The 24,000-nt window shown below is 42.4% G+C and overlaps 1 protein-coding gene across 2 annotated transcripts in view; it reads left to right on the top strand.

Annotated features, from left to right (window-relative positions):
* The first annotated feature begins 5,156 nt into the window (after nt 1-5,156).
* Nucleotides 5,157-24,000, top strand: part of tspan7b (tetraspanin 7b) — a 28,238-nt gene continuing 9,394 nt past the window's right edge. The window contains exon 1 of one of the 2 annotated variants that reach the window (XM_053617060.1): nt 5,157-5,293. In XM_053617060.1, the coding sequence (XP_053473035.1) occupies nt 5,213-5,293 (81 nt within the window). In that variant the 5' untranslated portion in view covers nt 5,157-5,212. The remainder of the gene's footprint in view (nt 5,294-24,000) is intronic. The other variant, XM_053617059.1, reaches the window with a different exon arrangement.

Genomic DNA, 24,000 nt, shown 5'->3' with positions numbered 1-24,000 from the left:
CGTAAGTGTTGAGACTCACACTAAAACATGAGGTCATGTAAAATGAATACAAATTTGTTTTGCACCAACATTGGAAGTTACACTGTCCTACACATCACAAGAGCCAAAGACACTATATGTTTCTTTTCATTTTTATTTTTTTTAAATAGTATTTTAAGCTTTCCTATACTGTATCCTGATGTTATCAATATGTTAGATTTCTTTGATATGGGATACCATGATATTGTGTGTTAGCCTGTCTGTTAAAACACTGTTTGTGGTTAGTTTATGTGGATTAGCCGGGTTACTATAGTGCTAGTTTGTAGATTAACCTGTTTAGTTTAATGCTAGCTTGTGGATTAGCATGTTTACTATAATGCTAGTTTGTGGGTTAAGTTGTTTACTATAATGCTAATTTGTGGATTCATCTGTTTACTATAATGCTAGTTTGTGGATTAGCCTGTTTACTATAATGCTAATTTGTGGATTTATCTGTTTACTATAGTGCTAGTTTGTGGATTAGCCTGTTTACTATAATGCTAGTTTGTGTATTAGCCTGTTTACTATAATGCTAATTTGTGGATTCATCTGTTTACTATAGTGCTAGTTTGTAGATTAGCCTGTTACACTATGTTTACTATAATGCTAGTTTGTAGATTAGCCTGTTACTATAATGCTAGTTTGTGGATCAGCCTGTTTACTATAGTGCTAGTTTGTAGATTAGCCTGTTACTATAATGCTAGTTTGTGGATTATCCTGTTTACTATAGTGCTAGTTTGTAGATTAGCCTGTTACTATAATGCTAGTTTGTGGATTAGCCTGTTTACTATAGTGCTAGTTTGTAGATTAGCCTGTTTACTATAATGCTAGTTTGTGGATTATCCTGTTTACTATAATGCTACTTTGTGGATTAGCCTGTTTACTATAATACTAGTTTGTAGATTAGCCTGTTTACTATAGTGCTAGTTTGTAGATTAGCCTGTTTACTATAATGCTACTTTGTGGATTAGCCTGTTTACTATAATACTAGTTTGTAGATTAGCCTGTTTACTATAATACTAGTTTGTAGATTAGCCTGTTTGCTATAGTGCTAGTTTGTGGATTAGCCTGTTTACTATAATGCTAGTTTGTGGATTAGCCTGTTTACTATAATACTAGTTTGTAGATTAGCCTGTTTACTATAATACTAGTTTGTAGATTAGCCTGTTTACTATAGTGCTAGTTTGTGGATTAGCCTGTTTACTATAATACTAGTTTGTAGATTAGCCTGTTTACTATAGTGCTAGTTTATGGATTAGCCTGTTTACTATAATACTAGTTTGTGGATTAGCCTGTTTAGTATAATACTAGTTTGTGGATTAGCCTGTTTACTGTCATACTAGTTTGTGGATTAGCCTGTTTACTATAATACTAGTTTGTGGATTAGCCTGTTTACTATAATACTAGTTTGTGGATTAGCCTGTTTAGTATAATACTAGTTTGTGGATTAGCCTGTTTACTATAGTGCTAGTTTGTAGATTAGCCTGTTTACTATAATGCTACTTTGTGGATTAGCCTGTTTACTATAATACTAGTTTGTAGATTAGCCTGTTTACTATAATACTAGTTTGTAGATTAGCCTGTTTGCTATAGTGCTAGTTTGTGGATTAGCCTGTTTACTATAATGCTAGTTTGTGGATTAGCCTGTTTACTATAATACTAGTTTGTAGATTAGCCTGTTTACTATAATACTAGTTTGTAGATTAGCCTGTTTACTATAGTGCTAGTTTGTGGATTAGCCTGTTTACTATAATACTAGTTTGTAGATTAGCCTGTTTACTATAGTGCTAGTTTATGGATTAGCCTGTTTACTATAATACTAGTTTGTGGATTAGCCTGTTTAGTATAATACTAGTTTGTGGATTAGCCTGTTTACTGTCATACTAGTTTGTGGATTAGCCTGTTTACTATAATACTAGTTTGTGGATTAGCCTGTTTACTATAATACTAGTTTGTGGATTAGCCTGTTTAGTATAATACTAGTTTGTGGATTAGCCTGTTTACTGTCATACTAGTTTGTGGATTAGCCTGTTTACTATAATACTAGTTTGTGGATTAGCCTGTTTACTATAATACTAGTTTGTGGATTAGCCTGTTTACCATAATACTAGTTTGTGGATTAGCCTGTTTAGTATAATACTAGTTTGTGGATTAGCCTGTTTACTATAGTGCTAGTTTATGGATTAGCCTGTTTACTATAATACTAGTTTGTGGATTAGCCTGTTTAGTATAATACTAGTTTGTGGATTAGCCTGTTTACTGTCATACTAGTTTGTGGATTAGCCTGTTTACTATAATACTAGTTTGTGGATTAGCCTGTTTACTATAATACTAGTTTGTGGATTAGCCTGTTTAGTATAATACTAGTTTGTGGATTAGCCTGTTTACTATAGTGCTAGTTTGTAGATTAGCCTGTTTACTATAATGCTACTTTGTGGATTAGCCTGTTTACTATAATACTAGTTTGTAGATTAGCCTGTTTACTATAATACTAGTTTGTAGATTAGCCTGTTTACTATAATACTAGTTTGTAGATTAGCCTGTTTGCTATAGTGCTAGTTTGTGGATTAGCCTGTTTACTATAATGCTAGTTTGTGGATTAGCCTGTTTACTATAATACTAGTTTGTAGATTAGCCTGTTTACTATAATACTAGTTTGTAGATTAGCCTGTTTACTATAGTGCTAGTTTGTGGATTAGCCTGTTTACTATAATACTAGTTTGTAGATTAGCCTGTTTACTATAGTGCTAGTTTATGGATTAGCCTGTTTACTATAATACTAGTTTGTGGATTAGCCTGTTTAGTATAATACTAGTTTGTGGATTAGCCTGTTTACTGTCATACTAGTTTGTGGATTAGCCTGTTTACTATAATACTAGTTTGTGGATTAGCCTGTTTACTATAATACTAGTTTGTGGATTAGCCTGTTTAGTATAATACTAGTTTGTGGATTAGCCTGTTTACTGTCATACTAGTTTGTGGATTAGCCTGTTTACTATAATACTAGTTTGTGGATTAGCCTGTTTACTATAATACTAGTTTGTGGATTAGCCTGTTTACCATAATACTAGTTTGTGGATTAGCCTGTTTAGTATAATACTAGTTTGTGGATTAGCCTGTTTACTGTCATACTAGTTTGTGGATTAGCCTGTTTACTATAATACTAGTTTGTGGATTAGCCTGTTTAGTATAATACTAGTTTGTGGGTTAACTTGTTTACTATAATACTGATTTGTGGAATAATTTATAGTTAATAGTACCATAATGCTGGGTAACTATAATGGCTTAGTATGTTTTTTTCTGTAATGCTAGCTTGTGTGCTAGTCAGTTTACACACACACATACACAATTCATGATATTTGCTTGGATGTTATCATTTTGTAAATCATCCTTACTGTTCCTGCAGTATTTTCCATCCACACTTGGTTATACAACAGCTGTGAGTTTGTCTAAGTTTGTATAAAGATATCATCTGACACACATCGATTTATCAGCTGGCCTTTAGCATTTACACTGAAGCTAATAAAGCGCTTTGCAGTGCTTTACAGTGCTTTATTAGCTCCGGTTGTGATTAGCATTAGCAGAACCAGCTGCGTTAGCAATAGGTTGTGAATTTGGGGCGAGTGTGCACACCAGCGTGATAATTCTGAAACAGAAGTGTAAACTTATTTCACACCGTGCTGTTGATCATGTGACCAGAGGGAAGAAGAGACCGAATTTGCTTTCCTTCTGTTGTCACTTCAGTATGTACATACATGTGACATACTGAAGCAGAGCATGATCCCCTCCCTTCGGAGACTGGGCCTCAGGGCAGTATTCCAACATGATAACGACCCCAAACACACCTCCAAGACGACCACTGCCTTGCTAAAGAAGCTGAGAGTGAAGGTGATGGACTAAACCCTATTGAGCATCTGTGTGGCATCCTCAAACGGAAGGTGGAGGAGCACAAGGTCTCTAACATTCACCAGCTCCGTGATGTCGTCATGGAGGAGTGGAAGAGGACTCCAGTGGCAACCTGTGAAGCTCTGGTGAACTCCATGCCCAAGAGGGTTAAGGCAGTGCTGGAAAATAATGGTGGCCACACAAAATATTGACACTTTGGGCCCAATTTGGACATTTTCACTTAGGGGTGTACTCACTTTTGTTGCCAGCGGTTTAGACATTAATGGCTGTGTGTTGAGTTATTTTGAGGGGACAGCAAATTTACACTGTTACACAAGCTGTACACTCACTACTTTACATTGTAGCAAAGTGTCATTTCTTCAGTGTTGTCACATGAAAAGATATAATCAAATGTTTACAAAAATGTGAGGGTGTACTCACTTTTGTGAGATACTGTATGTATATATATATATATATATATATATATATATATATATATATATATATATATATATATATATAACACAAAATCACACAAGAAGAGCAGTAATAATCTCCCTGCTAATATGGCTAACTGTGACTGGAAACTAGTAGGGACTAGTTCGATTAGCATTAATATTTTCCTTAAATTTAACTCTTTTTATTAATATTAGCGAGTAACTGTTTCTTTTTATTTATTTATTTTAAACAACTAATAAACAAATAAGAGCATAAAATGAAAAATATATATCTTAAAACAGGGAATTTGCTGGTCCTTTAATGAAGAAGAAGAAAAAAAGACGGTCTGTGCCTACGTTTAAAATTGCACACTAGCATACAAAATAGTATTTAAGTATGAATGTGTAGGTCAACAGAACTAGCAATGTTTCGCATACTAGCGCACTGAACAGTACGGCAAAGTAGACCGGTTGCCGTGGCAATGCCGCAGCAGGTCAAACTGTGGTTCGTCTTAAATTGCATACAAGCCTAGTTGATTTCCTGTTGTGACACACTTTTTATTAAGGTAGTACATCAAGAGTACACGATAAATAAATAAATAAATATAAAACCGGATTGGTTCACTAATGTGTACTGGTTAGTATAGTAGTATGCGTGTGTTTTGTGTCCCGCTGATGCTAATGCACCTGCCATCGCCCTTGTCGCACTGTCACGTGATTCCCAACAAGCGTGGTGGGGGCGTTAGCGTCACAGCATGGGCGGGACATTGTGAGGCAGCGCGCTCTCTGATTGGGTGATGCGTAGAGAGCGGCAGCGCTGAGAGAGGCAGAGCGAGAGCAGCGCGCGCACCGCACCTCCCGTTCACTGTAGTATGGCATCGAGGAGAATGGAGACCAAGCCCGTGATAACGTGTCTGAAAACCCTGCTCGTCGTCTATTCCTTCGTGTTCTGGGTGAGTGACGCAGCGTTGGAAAGCGGCCTCTCGCGATGTGCCCGCGCGGACTATTTACTTGTTTCTCTGTCGATAAATAACCTACCCGTTATGTCACGCGACTGCGACTGCTGGATAAACAAGCGCGCGGCTCGTGAAACGGGCACGAGCGTGTTTGTTATAGAACGTTATTGCGTTAGGTTTATAAAAAATAAAAAATAAAAAATGTTTTGTCGCATTACGATTGGTTTAGGTTCATAATACGTGCGCTACATACGTATTATAATTATGATATTATTATTATTTAAACCCATCACCTGACTCTCTCCGTGCAAAATAAATAAATAAATAAATAAATAAATAAATAAATAAGCACTTTAAAATCTAGCTCGTGCACGCATCCCGAATAGTACCCTGCTCCCTTCCTTCATTCACTACTTATGGCTTGAAATGAATACACACCCTTTGTGTCCCTATGCGATGTGTTAGCTTTTACTCCTTATAAAATTATGGCTAAAAAATTATTTATAAATATATATATAGGCACTATATATGCCTACATAGGGTATGAAGGGATGGTACTTATACCTTGTGTACAGTAGTGCACTATATTTCCACAGTGTAACGATTCAGGATGCAATGTTCTACTCCTTATATAAGAATGCACATAAAATGATATTAAATAAAAATGTTGAAGGTTTGCTCCAACACCCTGTATCTATATCCCCTATATCAGTGCACTACATAGGGAATAAAGTGATCGCGCACTATATGTCCAAAATGGCTCTATAGGACACACTAGGAATGATGGCTCCTACACCCTATTTAGGATGTACTGTCCTACTCCATATATATATATATATATATATATATATATATATATATATATATATATATATAAAGAGCTGCAACTAACGATTATTTACATAATCGTTTAGTTGGCCAATTTTTCCCCCCGATTAATTGGATGGGGGCGGGGCAAGCTTTCAGTACCATTTTTTTGTTTATTTAAAATAAATTCCAAAAACTGAGTGTTACAAATATACATTTCAGACTAAAACAACTGTTTGTCCAAAACAGAAAAGAACCCAATACACACACACACACACACACACACACACACACACACCAGAATATATATTATTAATGTAGGACTGTAGTTTAATTGGGTGCTTTTTGTGTATCCATAAAAATAATGCATAAATACTATAAAATAAATTTTATATATATATATATATATATATATATATATAAAACTAGTGATTTCGGATTAAGCACGATCTCGTGCATCCTATAGGACACTACGTGGGGTAACCCTATGGTATATTTACATTAGCAAGTGATTCTTCATTTTCTATGTACAGTACGTGCAGTAAGCCCGATTTGAACTGAGATTTGTTTACTGTATGTTGTAAAAAAAACAACAAAGTAAAAAGGAAGAACGACTTCTCGTTAAATGTGGATAGAGAATAAAGTTATGAATAAATCTGATTGGAATGCTGATCTAATCTAATGAAGCTGAACATGTAAAACAAACACACTGATTAGTGCGTTATTTAGCTAGCTAGCTGTACAGGCCACGCCCACAAGCAATAAGTTGCAAATAATGCTGAATGACTTGAGTGTGTGTGTGTGTGGTGTTACAGCAGTGACCTTGGAGTTCTGAATGAGTGAGCACACAGCGTCTGGACATCCAAACACACACACACACACACACACACACACACACACACACTCATAATACCATAATGGCAGTTTAACTGCAGCCTACCAGGCTTTCAATTACTACGGCTCACATAACAGCTCGTTATTGCGTAATAACAACTACATTAGACGTAATCTAGGGCACTTCACATGGCGCACTCGCTGTACTTCATCTAGTGCGCTATATACTGAGTAGCAGGCTGTATCTCAAACGGCAAGATATAGATTTTACACCATATAGTGCACTACATCGGGTGTCTCGTTAACTCCCAAAGTCGAAACTTTCCCGCGCTCACAAGTTGTGACGGCGTGTTTGCGTTGGCGGTCGATCCTAAAGCGTAAATACGGAGTAAATGTAGTCTTTTCTCAGTGATTTCACAACACGCACGAGGTAAACGTCGATATCCCTGACAAATCAGGGTCACCTCTGTCGTCCGTATAAATGTTAACGGCGTGTCCTAGCTAGCTGTGTCATTAGCCTCAGTCATTAGCTAGCTCATACAGTCACGAGTCATATTTCCCAGTTGCCTAGCAACAGTTTTTTTTTTGCGAGTGTTCTGTGTTTTTTTTTTTGCCTCTACAGTTCGGTTTGAACGCAGCATTAAATATACAGTCAGGAATTGGGACCCAATGTGAACTTCTGCTGTTGTAGCTCATCCACCTCAAGGTTCAACGTTTTGTGCATGCTGAGATGCTTTTCTGCTCACCACGGCTGTATAGACGGTTATATATGACTTACTATATCCTTCCCGCCAGCTCAAACCAGTCTGGCCATTGTCCTCTGATCTCAATCAACAAGGCGTTCCCACGCTCAGAGCTGTCCATCACTCAGCGTGGTTTGTTTCTCCGCACATGTCTGTGTAAACCCTAGAGAGTGTTGCGTCGGAAAAAATCCAGGACATCAGTTTCTGAAATGCTCAGACCAGCCCGTCTGGTGCCTTACGGCCACGCCACGGTGAAAGTTGTATGCGTTCGCCGAGCCGATTCGCTGAAGTCAGAGCGCAGACGGCCAATGGGATTGCCGCTTGCGCATTAGTTCTGTTCTCCGCCGAAGCAACCGGCTGGCAGAGGCTTCTGCTCGGTCTTAAAGCATTCGTTTTAAGCGAACGGCTACATCGCGATTAACGCTAATTCATGTACGGGTCTATAAAGCTAACTAGATGTCTGTCTGTTTAGTAGTCTGTCTACCTCTCTGTCTGTCTGTCTATTTATTTGTCTGTCAGTCTTTCTATCAATATATTTATCTAGCTCTCTGTCTCTCTATCTGTCTGTCTGTCTGTCTGTCTATTTATTCGTCTGTCAGTCTATCAATATATTTATCTAGCTGTCTGTCTGTCTGTCTGTCTATTTATTCGTCTGTCAGTCTATCAATATATTTATCTAGCTGTCTGTCTGTCTGTCTGTCTATTTATTCGTCTGTCAGTCTATCTATCAATATATTTATCTAGCTGTCTGTCTCTCTATCTGTCTGTCTGTCTGTCTATTTATTCGTCTGTCAGTCTATCAATATATCTATCTAGCTGTCTGTCTCTCTATCTGTCTGTCTGTCTGTCTATTTATTCGTCTGTAAGTCTATCTATCAATATGTTTATCTAGCTGTCTGTCTCTGTATCTGGCTGTCTGTCTGTCTATTCTTCTGTCTATCTATCAATATATCTATTTAGCTGTCTGTCTGTCTCTCTGTCTATCTATCTGTCTATCTAGCTGTCTTTCTGTCTCTCTCTCTGTCTGTCTGGCTGTCTATCTAGTTGTGTATCTGGCTCTCTATCTGTCTGTGCGGTAGTCTTTCTGTCTATTTCTTTTTCTGTGCAGCTATCTATCAATATATCTATCTAGCTGTCTGTCTGTCTGTCTGTTGAGCTGTCTGTCTGTCTGTCTGTCAATTTATTCTTCTGTCAAGCTACCTGTCTATCTAGCTGTCTCTCTGTCTGTCTGTGCAGTAGTCTGTCTGCCTGTCTGTTTATCTCTCTTTTCACTAATCTGTCTGTCTGTTTACTCCGTCAGGCTGCTTATTCATCTGCCCATCTGTCTGTCTGTTCAGTCCGTCCGTCTGTATGTTTGTCTGTCTGTCCGTCATGTCTGTCCTGTCTGTCCTTCTTTCTGTCTCATTATGACTATCTTTTATACTTCTATCCAATAGACATATTCTGACTGTCTGTCTCGCCATCATGTTTTTCTCTCTCTCTCTCTCTCTGTATTTGTATATGTATCTCTCTATCGGTTAATCTGTCTGCCTCTCTCTCTGTATTTGTATATGTATCTCTCTATCGGTTAATCTGTCTGTCTCTCTCTCTGTATTTGTATATGTATCTCTCTATCGGTTAATCTGTCTGTCTCTCTCTGTATTTGTATATGTATCGCTCTGTCGGTCAGTCTGTCTGTCTCTCTCTCTGTCTCCATGCATTAGGCTGTATATCTGTCTATACATTACTCAGTCTATCCTTTATTCTAATGACAGGAACGGTCATTTGGATCATTTATGCTAGATTTAATATTACCGTAATAATATGACTGCTCTCAGCTTGGCCGTAAAACCAGAGCAGGACCTTCACAGTGACCTTCACGGTGACCTTCACGGTGACCTTTACCTTCAGCGCGTATCAGTCAGTAACGACGCCCGTGTAATTAAACTCGTACCATGATCCCTCGTGACCTGTAACACCGGTGTGGATTATTATTCCATAAACGATCAACCGCCATGTGCTGGACAGCATTAATACAGAAAAGTGTGTGTGTGTGCGTGCCGTCCCTCTTCTTCCTGCAATCTGATCTACCGTGTTAGGAATTTAGCGGCTGTGTGATACGTAGCGCGACAGCTGATTTTAGATGCCTGAAATGTTCAGACATGGTGTGTGAGAGCTGAGAGCTCTGTCCACCATGCTCCTCATGCTCCTTATGCTCCTCATGCTCCTTATGCTCCTCATGTTCCTTATGCTCCTCATGCTCCTCATGCTCCTCATGTTCCTCATGTTCCTCATGCTCCTCATGTTCCTCATGTTCCTCATGTTCCTTATGCTCCTCATGCTCCTCATGTTCCTTATGCTGCTCATGCTCCTCATGCTCCTCATGTTCCTCATGTTCCTCATGTTCCTTATGCTCCTCATGTTCCTCATGTTCCTTATGCTCCTCATGTTCCTTATTCTCCTTATGCTCCTCATGTTCCTCATGTTCCTTATGCTCCTCATGTTCCTTATTCTCCTTATGCTCCTCATGTTCCTCATGTTCCTTATGCTCCTCATGTTCCTTATTCTCCTTATGCTCCTCATGTTCCTCATGTTCCTTATGCTCCTCATGTTCCTCATGTTCCTTATGCTCCTCATGTTCCTTATTCTCCTTATGCTCCTCATGTTCCTCATGTTCCTTATGCTCCTCATGTTCCTCATGTTCCTTATGCTCCTCATGTTCCTCATGTTCCTTATGCTCCACATGCACCTTATGCTCCTTATGTTTCTTATGCTCCTTATGTTCCTCAAGACTTCGTCATTTGTGGGCGGGAACGATATTTTTTCCCTTGCGTCACTGGGGAACTCTTTCAGTCTCGACGCCAGAGTGAGCAACTCAGGTTTATGTAAGAGCATTTTTTTCATTCAAATCCAACTCTAGTGAGCTTTTCACGTTCCTGTCCCTGTGAACGCAGCGTAGTGGTTGTTACAGCATAGAAAAATCTCAAACTAATGCAAAGATCCCCACACCGCCCCCCTGTCCTTCTCTAATCCTGACCCCTGATGCATCTCTCCCATGTCTGCTGACCCAGATTCAGTTCTCCAGCACTGTATAATCATTTTTGCTGTATAATATGTAATAACTCTCTACCTCCAGGCCTCACGGGTGCTTAATAATACGTGACTTATTACTAAAAGTAGAGCATTGCTTTAAAAAAAATTTTTTTTAATAATGTGCTAATGACTTCGCTGATAAATTGGTTATATTTACATACTGCAGAGATGATCTTCCGGAATGAGAATATGTTTGTCAGCATGAAACAGAAATGTGATTTTAGTCCCTCTGTCTAGCTCATTAACGCATCTGGGTCAATGGGACGGAACGATGCTAACGATACAGCGCGAGGCAGGACCTTTCGGGTTTATGGAGCGCTCTCTGGCTCTCGGAGTGTGTCTGTACGATGATAATTGTGTTTGCTTTGCTTTTCCGTAATGTTCCCCAGCAGGCACGGCCAGCACACAGAGCAGGCTTTATCTGCACTGCCCGAGAGAGAGAGAGAGAGAGAGAGAGAGAGAGCGCGCGAGCGCGAGTGTGTGTTACCCTCGCAGTCACACTGTCTCTATCTCTCCTGTTCCAGCCCCAGGCTTGATGAGAAAATGACACGATTGATTGGTTCGGCTTGCGATTGCCTCCGAATCCGAATCCTCATCCTCAACCCCATGCACGCTCTCTTCCGCAGCAGATAATAGACAGAGTGATGGGCGAACATCAGGGCAAGCAGCAAAGGAAATGCAGTTTTACCTTGCAGTTCGGCTCACTTTCTCCTCGGCGTAACGTCACGGACCGCGCCCCTCTCGTTATATATGCAAAAAAAAAATACGAAGCATGAATTAAACTTTAATCTTGCAGCTTGTAGGAGACATAGACGTAGTGCAGTTTTGGACTGGGTATGGCGGAATTAGGGGCGGGAACTGTGGTCCAGTTGGGTACGGTGGAATTTGGGGCGGAAACTGTGGTCCAGTTGGTTACAGCGGAATTACGGGCAGGAACTGTGGTCTAGTTGGCTACGGCGGAACTAGGGGCGAGAACTGAGGTCCAGTTGGTTACAGCGGAATTAGGGGCGGCAACTGTGGTCCAGTTGGTTACGGCAGAATTTAGGGCAGGAACTGTGGTCCAATTGGTTACGGTGGAATATAGGGCGGGAACTGTGGTCCAGTTGGTTACGGCGGAATTAAGGGCGGGAACTGTGGTCCAGTTGGTTACGGCGGAATTAAGGGCGGGAACTGTGGTCCAGTTGGTTACGGTGGAATATAGGGCGGGAACTGTGGTCCAGTTGGTTACGGTGGAATCAGGGGCGGGAACTGCGGTCCAGTTGGTTACGGCGGAATTGGGGGCGGGAACTGCGGTCCAGTTGGTTACGGCGGAATTAGGGGCGGGAACTGTGGTCCAGTTGGTTACGGTGGAATTAGGGGCGGGAACTGTGGTCCAGTTGGTTACGGCGGAATTAGGGGTGGGAACTGTGGTCCAGTTGGTTACTTCGGAATTAGGGGCGGGAATTGTGGTCTGATTGGTATTAGTCAGTGCGTACAGAATTCTGCTGCATTTTTTGTTGCGGCCAAAAATGCTCGATGTTGCTGCAGCTTTTTAAAAAATTTGCGATGCAACTTGCGGTTTGTTTGTTTGTTTATTTATTTATTTATTTATTTATTTATTTATTTAGGCAGAAAGCTACTTGAATTGGCTTAATTGCAATCGCACGAAATTCTTTCACAACGATGTTTGTCGGTAAGCGAGAGCTTTTAGCTGTACTCATGTTTGACGCACGTGAGTCGAAGAAGGCACTGGCTGAATGTGTGTTGTGATGATGTCACGACGCGTCTCGGCCAAATCTGCGGAAAAGTCGCGGTAATTTTGAAAAATTGCACGCTCCTCCAAATATCGCTCCGATCCTGGAGGTACTGTACAGTGGCACCGGGGAGGAAACCGTGTCCTGAACGGTTACGTTGGCATTAGGGATAAGAACCGCGGTCCGATCGGTTACGATGGCGTTGTGGGCGGGATCTGTGGCCTGATTCGTTCAATAATCGCACACAATACTGAATGCTCCATAAATTACGCATACTCGACCTTCAAAAGCAAAAGCGGAAGCAATGTGGCATGCCATCTTCTGAAATACAGTGAGTACTTTTAAAAAGCCTGAAGACTGAAGTTCCTCTGCTCTTGCAGTTGTGGATTCAGTTCAAATGAAGCTGTTAAGAAACGCTGTGACAGATACACACGCCGAGTCTGTCCTCAGTGAGCGAAAGATCCCTGTGAGGTGTTTCCAAGCCAGGCTAGATATTCCCATGTGGAAGGTGTTGTCTTACGTAAGCAGATTTAATAATATCAGTTGGCACGTAATCTGAGCTCGGGGACCGAGCTGGCATCCCGGTGTTAATTTAGACCGGAGACTTCTCTGCCGCAGGTCCGCTTATGGACGGGAGCTGGAACGGCTCAGACCTGCAGTTCCACATGGAAGCTTTCACATCAACAAACATACACAGCTGTTACAGTACTCGCGGTACGACGTTTTTTTACCAACATACCCAGCACGCTGGTTTTCGGTACATCATCATATTTCGTATGTAGACACTTTTACCGCTATTTATTAAAACAGACGAGTCGATTAAACTGAAAGAAACAAAGGAAAGAAGAAAGAACAACGCTAACCAGATTTTCCTTTAGCGGAAACCCAAACACACCATCAATGATCACGACGTTAGCTAAGACGCTAGCAGCAATAAGACGAACCAAGCGCTAGAAACTACCAAAACGATCAAACTATAGGCAGAGTAACAAATACTGCGAATTATTAAAAATTTCCAGCTGTGCTGGCTCCTTCCACGTTTTATAAGAAAAAAGAACTGGATTGGATTGGAACACAGCCCTAATTGGCCTCGTCCTCATTCAGCCCTGCGATTTCGCCGCTCCAGAAGCTTGTTCGTTAAACGTGGGATGATCAAAGTCCTGCACCCAGTAATGGTGCTATAACAAAATAGAAGACTGAGGCAAGGCGGTGGATTTTTTAAAATATATTTGTGTTTGTGTGTGTGTTTAGCGAAAGCACTTTGTTGACGCTCATTAAGCTTGTTAAGCGCTAGCTCGTATCTGTGCGTGCGTGTTCCACTTCAGACGCTACAGCCATTAAATAGCCATCAAAAGACAAACGGATGCGGCCTGAAAGCTTTAAAGAGACGCATCATGTTACGCTAGCATTTATTATTAGCATTCTTGTATGTGTGTGTGTATGTGTGTGTGTGTGTGTGTCTGTGGTAAGCTGGACAGATTTAAGTTTCATCATCCTCAAACCGTTGCGAGTGAAAAATCGATGTCAGGGTAGTTAGCAGAGCTGTTGAAGTACCCAGACGAGCGGAGAACTGTCATCGGGATTATAGGACCGGTTCAGTCGAGTACTTCTAGTCATCGCTCCAAACGTTTACGGGAACACGGCAACGCTTAAAGGGGAGGGGTCTGTTTAGCGAAGATGAGCTAGCCTTAGTGCGTAAGGTTCTTGAACACCTTTAAGAAGGTTCCCAATCATCAGCCTCTCAAGGGCTCAATTAAGTAGTAGCTAGTATTAAGTAAATACGTCGTGAACGTTAAAGTTAGCACTCGCATCACGTCATAACATTAGCCGGCTTGACGTTTTTATGAACCAAGCGATTATTTTAACTCCGGCATCTGGCTACATGCCACGTCCAAACATTCACCAAGGACGCTTGAGGACTTATGAGTGCATTTCGAAATGGCCGCCTTAGAGACAGCAGGAAAGTGGCTCATTGGAATTCCTGTTCCAGTTTCCGAGAGCAGAAAGGTCAGAGAGTTCCCGAGGTGACTTAACCGACCTTGTAATTAGTCCGCGATTGTGGAATTTGAAGATGACTGGAATTCCCATCTGCCTCCTTTGGAAGACGGGAACCGCTACGCTATCGGTAATGCTAAAGCTGTGGGGCTGTGACTAGTTTTACGTGTGACTGCTAATTAAAGACAGGCTATTATTAGCCTTTTGCTCACACTGAGGTGCTAAATGCTCGTGTACAACTTGTCATGGCTTTGGGTTTGATGCGAAACGTGGGTCTGGAGCTTGGTTTCTGTTTATTTCCCTGTTGGAAAGCTGCACACCACAGCTGTTTATTCGTCACACCTTCATGTGTGACTGTTTTAGCAAGTGCTAATGTCACCTGATTCTCACCTGACGCTAGTGATAGGCAAACTAAGTAAGGTGTAGATTAAGTACAAAGATTTGCTCATCTAATGTGCAAAAAGATTAGTGTAGATCGTGATGGAGATACTTAACCTTAGTGTTGTTTTATCGGATCAAAAAATGTCATAAAAACACGGGAATTCTCACAAGTCCACTCGTATGGGAAGCTCTAAATGGTTAAGGTACAAATTTGTTAACCCATTTGTCCATTCGTCCATCCATCCATCCATCCATTAACTCATTCAACTAAGCTTTATCTATCAATACATCCACTGTGCCAACCATCATCTGTTCATCCATCTATTCATGCATCCATCCATCTTTCCATTAATCCATGTATCCATTCATGAATGGATGGATGGATGGATGAACTGATGATTGGAAAGATGGATGCACATTTGAATGGATGGATGGTGCATGCATCCATTCTGCCATCCATCAATCCATCCGTCCATCCATATAACCATCATCCATCCATCTTTTCATCTAACCCATATCTATCCATTCTGCCACCCATCCATCCATCCATCTATATAACCATTATCCATCTAGTCATCTATTCATCCACCCAAATCTGCACCATCCATTCGTTCATGCATCCGTACACCCAGCTAACCATTATACATCCATCCATCTGTGCATCATCCATCCATCAGTCCAACTAAAACCATTATTTATCCATCCATGCATCATCCATATAACCACTATCCATCCATCCTTTCATCTAACCGTTATATCCTTCCATCCTTCCATCCATCCATCCATTTTCTATACCGCTTATCCTTCAGGGTCACGGGGAACCTGGAGTCTATCCCAGGGAGCATCGGGCTCAAGGCGGGGTACACCCTGGACGGGGAAACCAATCCATCACAGGGCACAATCACATACACACTCACACACTTTGGACATGCCAATCAGCCAACCATGCATGTCTTTGGACTGGGGGAGGAAACCGGAGTACCCGGAACATGCAAACGCCGCACACACAGGTCCACGGAATTGTGTCCATCCATCCATATATTAATCCATCCATCTAAACATTATCTCTCCATCCATGGAACCGTTCTGTCATTCATCTATTTGTCCATCAATCCGTCTAGCCATTATCACATCCATCCATCCATCGTGTTCTGTTTCTCAGCCTGTTGACTTGTTGAATAATGAGCCAGAGCCCCGCTTTCCCCCCTTCACTGGCTTTCCACTGCAGCCGTGTGATAAAGACTGATGTGTCCTCCAGCGTGGCTCAGCTCAGAGAGCAGGAACAGGAGCAGCTGCTCACACACTTCACATCTTTTTCTGTCTCCGTCACTCGATCTCTACATCCCTCTTCTTTCTGCTTGTTTGACTTTTTTTTTTCTTGTCACTTTCTCCTCCAGGAGCCCCACATACTCGCCATGCACCGTCTCTCTTTCTGTCTCTTATTTTTATTCCGTGGTCTCCCTCTTCTCCTTGTATTTTTTTCCTCTCTACATCTTTCATTTCTCCTTCCTGTTCTTTCCCTCTTTTTCCCCCCGTTTGTTCCTTTGATCCCTTTTCTTTTCCTCTCCCTCCTTTCTGATCTCCTTTTTAATCTCTATTTCCTTTGGGAGCCTCGAACACTTTCCTTTTCCTCCGTCACCTGAGAAAGCCCGGACGTCGGAGCCGCAGGGACGTGTGACAGGTGCAGATAGCCGTTAAGCACCGGGTCGAACAAGTGCACCGGACAAATTGCATTTTCTCCACGAAGCCGCACAGAGTTCACTCTTCAGCAGAGATGTTAAAAGCCTTAGCGTACGGGGGGTGGGGGTAGGTTGTTTGAACATTCGCTCGGCCAAGAAATGGAGGCTAATTACTTGCTGTCCATCTGTCCACTGTTTCAGAAGAGGAGAGTGTGATGTAGGCTCACTGCAATACCGAAGATATGAAGCAGTTCCAGTATAACGTTGGCTTAATTCTGTGGGCCGTATTCAGTCCAAAAGTTACATCAGCGTTGGTGTAATTGAACAAAATGGCTTCAACGCTCATAAAGCTTCTAAAATAGCACTTGATCCAGCACATCTTGTCACAGCACTTGATCACAGCACTTTTTTTTTTTTTTTTTACATCGTGCTCTGACAATTATTCGTCTGCACAACTTGAAGAAGCCACGAGACACTCGAGATACTCAGGGCCGATCACACTTGTAATTCAGTGTTTTGCGTTGTCGAATTAATAAAATAATTCCATTTTGTTGTTAATTCGATGGGCTTTCCCGTAAAGAAACAATGACCAAGTACACTAAAACTGCCGTGACTGTCCTCGCGACATTTCATGTAAAAAAAAAAAAAAAACACCCAAAAACAACAAACATACGCAGTGTTCTGTGGGTTGGCGGAAAATTCCCAGGTGGAAATATAATAATACAAACAAGAAGAAAACACAATTACAACAGGGTGGGTACAAACCTTTGGTGCTTGGTCCCGAATTGTTTCTGAGATTTTCCTGCGACTCCCTTGGCGCCTCCTTGTGGCCACCAGTTGAAGGACGGCTGACGGAAAAAGACATTTTTGGGCGCGCAGTAACTACAATCGAAACGTGACGAAACGGTCACTACGACGGTACAATCACCAAACACCGGTTACACACAATCAGGACACTGGTATGGATGATGAGTGTATTGACACGGAGTTGGTGTGAATGTAAAACAGATCCAACGCTAGCGTGATTGTCGCGTGATTATAAAAAGCTCTTGGTGTGTGAATTGGCGTTTCGAGAGCCCGAAGTGTTTTCAATAGTGCACGATCTTCAGAAAAGGCGTTATATACACACTCAGTGTGGATTTTCACACTCGCAGAACAGAGGACGCTGACGTGTTAACAGCGCTCTTATGAGTCATAGAGAAACTGGTGCTTTTTTTTTTGTTTTTCGATGAAGCATGGGTCACGATGAGCGATTGAGTTCAGGGGACAGAAACACAAACACATAACAGCTGGTCGTGATGGAGGAGCCGAGGTTTTCTGTAAGGTAGGTTTATGAGATCATGTCTTCTAGTCATCTATTCATCCACCCATATCTGCATCATCTATTCGTTCATGCATCCGTACACCCAGCTAACCATTATACATCCATCCATCTGTGCATTATCCATCTAACCACTGTTCATCCATCCATCCTTTCATCTAACCGTTATCCTTCCATCCATCCATTTTCTATACCGCTTAGAGGAGCCGAGGATTTCCATAAGGTAGGTTTATGAGATCATGTGCTATTTGCCATCTTCCGATCATGCCCGCCTATGAATATAGCTAATGCAGGTCGACGATAGTATCACCCATGGCTTTGTAAAGGTGTAGGCTTCAGCTCTGCCTTAGAGAAGGGGGTGTGGCCAGACATGGGCAACATGTGTCATGTACACCTTACATCATTACAGCAAGGAAAAGATATCAGCTGTAGATGCTGAACCAAACATCAACTATGTTCCATCCGTCTTTGTTCCGGAAACCCACCGGGGTCCCCGTGAGATCCCCGTCCCAACGTTCACCTCTACATTATACATATACCAAAATATTGAACACACACAGTGTTGTTCTGAGCACACTTTGGTTTATCGTCCCTCCCTTCATAGGCGACGTTCTTGTGAAGTGTATCCCATTCAATTTATTATTTTGCACAAATTAAAAGAGGCATCACGTGTTTTTTTTTTTTTTTCCCTCATAGAAGGCAGAATCTCATCCTTTTGTTCAGCGAAACGAGAAAATTAGACGTCGTTCGAAAAGCATGGCATAAGCGGGTAAGGTATGAAAACGGCACGTGACGGCATTGATTTTTAGCTTCGGTGGTGCGCTGCGTTTTTGGCTTCGATTGAACTACATATGAAGATCAGCCCTTTGGAGAGCGAGACAGCAACACGGAGACATGAAGACACGGATTCTCCGAAACGGGAGGAAGCGTTAGATCCTCGCTTTGATGTGTGTACATGTGATGTGTGGTGGTTGGCTTTTTTCTTACATGTGGTGTGTGTGTGTGTGTGTGTGTGCGCGCATGTGGTGAGAGGCTGATTTGAGGGGTGTGTTCCCAAAAAATGGCAAACCACTAAAACACCAAGTCATGTATCAGTCATAGAGAGAGATAGAAAAGAGATTCTGAAGCAGAGAGACAGAGGAAAGTGGACAGACGGTGTAATAATGAGTCACTATGACTCGAGCCAGAGAATCAAGAATCAGCTCCAGGAGCATCTCGTTCTGTCCAACTGGAGCGGGACGAGTGTTGTTTTGTGTTTTGCAGGATGTTGTTTACCTGATACCGAGACCGGGTAGACAGGGAGGGAGGGAGATGTTCAAATACAGCTATGCTGGAAAGAGATATGGGCGTGTGTGTGTGTGTGTGTGTGTGTGTGTGTGTGTGTGTGTGTGCGCGCATCCACCTAATGCGCTTGTTTCCTGATGGAGGTTATACCAGGGTGTGGGGATAACTGTTGCCATGGATACAGGCTTCGCTTTCGATAGGGTGATGTGTTTTGCATCAGTATCCCAGCTCGTATTGTAAACAGAAATAATGTCAATTGTATTTATATCCATACTGGGTGAACCATATATGAAACATGACCTACATTCTAGACATAATTGGTTATATAATCTATCTTGCATCTTGATATTCAGCAAGTATACAGTATGCTTGCTCTCATCAGCACTTCAGAGTACTGTCGGTCGTCCTACGTTGCCCTTTCTCAAAGCATTGATGGCGTCTGTCCAGTTCAGAGAAAATCAAGAGTCTTCTATCCCATTTAGAAGGCATCCAGGCATCTCTTTTGTCCTTCTTTTTCTTTTCTTTTTTTTTTTTGGGTACCAAGTGTCTTCTGTCCAGTTTAGAGGGCATTAAAGATCTCCTGTCCCATTCAGAAGGCATCACTGATGTTATGTCCCACCTGGAAGACATCAAGTTGTTCAGTCCTATTTAGAAGGCACCAAGGGTCTTTAGTCCCAATCAGATGGCATCAGGCGTCTTTAGTCTCATTTGGACGGCATCGAGGTCTTCAGTCCCATTCGGTCCCCTGTCTCATTCGGACACGATCGTCGGGCCTCTGTCCCAGTTGGAAAGCATCGAGGGTATTTGTTCCCATTTGGACAGTATCAAGAGTTCCCTCTCCCATTCAGATGATATTTGGCGCCATGTGGAAGGCATCGGTGTTGTTCGATCCTGTTTGAATAGCATCAAGAATCTTCAGTGTCATTCAGACAGCATCAAAGGTCCTTGGTCTTACTTGGAGGGCATCAGGGGTCTTTGATTACATTGGAATGGCATCAAGCTTTCAGTCTGTGGTCTCTCACCATGATAACCAACGTGCAGTTAAAAAAATAGGTAATCAAAAGCTTCATGTTTAAGTGATCCAAAGAAGAGTGTCGAATAAAAAAGGTCCATGATGGAAATCATACTACCTCGTTTGTAATACGTGGTGGTGGGTAGTGTCATGGCTAAACTTGGCAGCAGCAGGCTAAATTATGATGAACAGAACCAGCTTAACCTGGTTAGATTTAACAAGGAAACAGTCTCCAGAGAAATTCTGGAGCTCGTTTGTTTTGAATATGCAAAGCACGTGGCCATTTTGGCCTAATGTATGCGGAAAGTTTCCTCTTTGTTCAACACACGTCTTACCATCACAGCTGTGCATACTGAGCAGGAACGGTCACATCACACGCTGGTTTTCGAAGAGGCGCACAACTTGTGAAAACATTACGGAATCTACAGAACTGATAAAGTTCTGTCTAGCAGTTAGTGCGGTGTAACACAGTGCGCGTGCTTGCTGTGAGATCTTGCTATAGATCATTACTTTGGCGATCATGTGCAGAACCTTGAAGTGTTTAATGGGAGTGTGGCCTTTGATAATGGCATGCAGAGATCAAATCTGCGTTTCTTGAGCCGTAGCGTCATTGGATGTGGAAAATGCTGGGTACTTCTTGGAAGAGGATGACTTCACCTGAATGTGCATTGTGTACATCGTTCAGGAAGCTGATATTGTTTAAAGCTGTGGTTCCAGTGCCGTACGTTCCTCAGTGCCTAGCTGCTTGATCTTGTTCCTTGAGATCGAACACACTGCAGTGTTTGGTCAAAAAAAAATACAAGGAAGATAAACTCTTTAGGCTGGTAGCTTTCTAGGAATGGAGTCGGGCCAGTGTTGTGTTTGAACTGATTAGCTGCGTTTACCCCTTAGCAGGGCGATTGTTTTCCTCCAGCTGGAGCTCTTGGGGATAAAAAGCCATGCTCAATTTGTTTTGAATGGCTGTAACCCCAATAGTGGCGGTTTGGTACGTTTGCGGATTGAACACGGAACCTTACAGTCACTAGCACACAATCTTAACCGGTCATCTTTACACACCTAGTGCTAACATATCGCTCAAAGCTAGTCCGAAGGGAAAAGGTCATCAAAACAAGTTCTTGTGTTTTCCCGTGCTCGAAGGCATCAAGGGTCTTAGGTCCCACTTGGGCAGTATCAAGGGTCCGCTATCCAATTCAGCTGTTGCTCTAATGCTCTGGTCTTGTTGTACCCCTGTCTTACATATTTGGTTGTTTTCCTGGCTCTAATACACTCAGTAATGTAGGGCTTTCTTGAGTCGACATGGGTGTTAGATCAGGGAGAACACGAGAGCCCATAGGGGAGCAACTGCTCTAACACACGGTCCAGGTAAATTTAGCAGATCTCTGATAAAGTGCGTCAGGCATTTTAAGGTAAAGGAAATGACTAAAATATCGGCTTGTCAAAATGGCCATTCAAATCAGCTGTCGTTGTACCACGTACCTCATAAATGATAAAAAATACTAAATGTAAAGTGCGTCCACTCTCCCACGTCAGGGCCTTGTGACACCTTCATCCTTCTCGAAAAGCTTGCCAACGTCGAACCTCCGTTTCGCCTTCGAATGAAAAGTTCTTGCCAACGGCTGAGTTACCATGACTCCCATGCATGCTGCTATAACGTACTGTCGTCCCCGCCAACGGGTGCCATAATTGATTTTTTTTTTTTCTTCCTTTCCCTTAACTAAAGCTCCAAATTGCATAACACCGGAGGCGTAGATGACTTGTCAAAGATGAATGTGGCAGTTTCTTCCGAGTGAAATTGCTATTTGTTTGAGAAGCAGATGATTCATGCCAGCTTGCACACAGCAGTTCATGAGGAAGCTGGAGAAAAATGAGAGGGAGGGAATGAAAGAGATTCAGCGAGAGATACCCAGCTGATGTCAAAGGTTGCGTCAGTGGTCAGGTCGAGTCCATCAGAGGTCAGCTCTATGCCATCGACTGCGGATCTTTCATCTGCTGCGATGAGAGAGTCGCAGCAACACTTTTTTTTTTCCTTTCTACATCTACAAGTTAGCATTAGCAGCAGGGTTAGTGATCATGTCATTTGTTCAGGATGAGCTGTAAGGCTTTACGAGACGGCAAGATATGCTGATGTCAGACAATTCGTAGTGTCATATCCATAGGAACTTAGGCAGCCAATAAGACCGGGGTAATGTGCTCTCACTTTTTTTCCTGGTGAGGAAACAGGGTAGCAACATATTACAGTAGTTCAATTGAGAGCGTGTCAAATGATTCACCTGGGTTAGCATAATTCTTATTTTGGTTATGTTTCTCGGATGGTAATAAGCAGGTTTAGAGATGTTCACTCCGTTCAAATGATCAAACGATAAACCAGCATCTAGGGTTGCACCAAGAACAGCCATCAAGCTCTAGGATGAAACCAGCGACCTTATTGTAAGTGAACAGTAAGTTGCGTAATTGTGCTGCTGAATTTGCTCAGACAAATATGATTGTGTCATCAAGAAGCTGGATATAAAGCAAGATTAGTAGGCGGCCTAGAACAGAACCTTGTGGGACGCTGTGTTATCATTTTTTTTTTTAGGCTCTGAGAAAATCTGTATGCTTAACTGGTAACACTTTATGAAGTAAGATCTAAATCAGGCGAGCACCCGTCGAACCTGTTCTCAAGTGTGTTTTCAAGTGTTTTCAAGCATGTCCATTCAAGTACCATGATCAATATGCTTAAGTCCAAGAGAAGCAAAACCAAAGTGTATCTGCAACCCGTCGGTCATTTACTACTTTAACCAGCGCTGATTCTGTACTATGAGGTTTCCAGAAGCCAAATCCATCCATCTTCTACCGCTTACTCTGTCTTCAGGGTCGCGGGGGAACCTGGAGCCTATCCCAGGGAGCATCGGGCACAGGGCGGGGTACACCCTGGACAGGGTGCCAGTCCATCGCAGGGCACAATCACATACACACTCATTCATACACTACGGACACTTTAGACACGCCAATCAGCCTACCATGCATGTCTTCGGACTGGGGGAGGAAACTGGAGTACCCGGAGGAAACCCCCGCAGCACAGGGAGAACATGCAAACTCCGCACATTTGATCTGGGGTTCGATTCCCGGCGGGAAATCCCGGCGAAATCCCGGGAAATCCCGGCGGGAATCGAACCCCAGACCCTGGAGGTGTGAGGCGAACGTGCTAACCACTAAGCCACCGTGTGCCCCCAGAAGGCAAATGAAATGCATTATTCTCGGTTTTCAAGAATGACCTATTGTGTTCGTGAGATTGTGTGCAATATAGCGTCATTGTATCGTGCTCCCGAACTATCGCTGACAAATATCATGAGAGACAGCGCAGTTGATCTTCAGGCTGCAGACACCACAGTGTCCGACAGACATTTCAGTTCCACTCGATAGCTTGATAATATGGCTTGATGAATCATCTGAAGCCTCATGTTTGGTCAGAGTTCCCCAAATCACTGATGATAACTGAAGTAACGTAATCAAGTAACGGTACCGAGTCAAGGATGCCGGGGGTTGGTCTAGAGGACAGCTTGAGGTGTTTTCGGATTAGAACTCCTAGTGGATTATAACCGTTAGAGAGAGCGGTGTGGCACGTAGCTCGGGCACGGCGCTGAACAGTTTCCACACGCAGGAGGACTGATTTTTTCCGCCACCGCATTTTCCGCCAATTATAGGACTCCATTTTAGAAGACTCCCTGTCGAGAATCACAAAAGCAGAGGAGCACTGAGACGGGGCGTAGGACAGACGAGGCGCTGAATGATTTATGTCCGATCAATAATGCATGTTTATTATAGCGGACCATGAAACACGCTCGCAGACACACACACACACAC

The sequence above is a fragment of the Ictalurus furcatus genome, chromosome 27 (genome assembly GCF_023375685.1).
Source record: "Ictalurus furcatus strain D&B chromosome 27, Billie_1.0, whole genome shotgun sequence".
In the NCBI taxonomy this organism is placed as follows: domain Eukaryota; kingdom Metazoa; phylum Chordata; class Actinopteri; order Siluriformes; family Ictaluridae; genus Ictalurus; species Ictalurus furcatus.
Note: the sequence above shows the minus strand (reverse complement) of the source record. Positions and strands in the feature narration are given on the sequence as shown.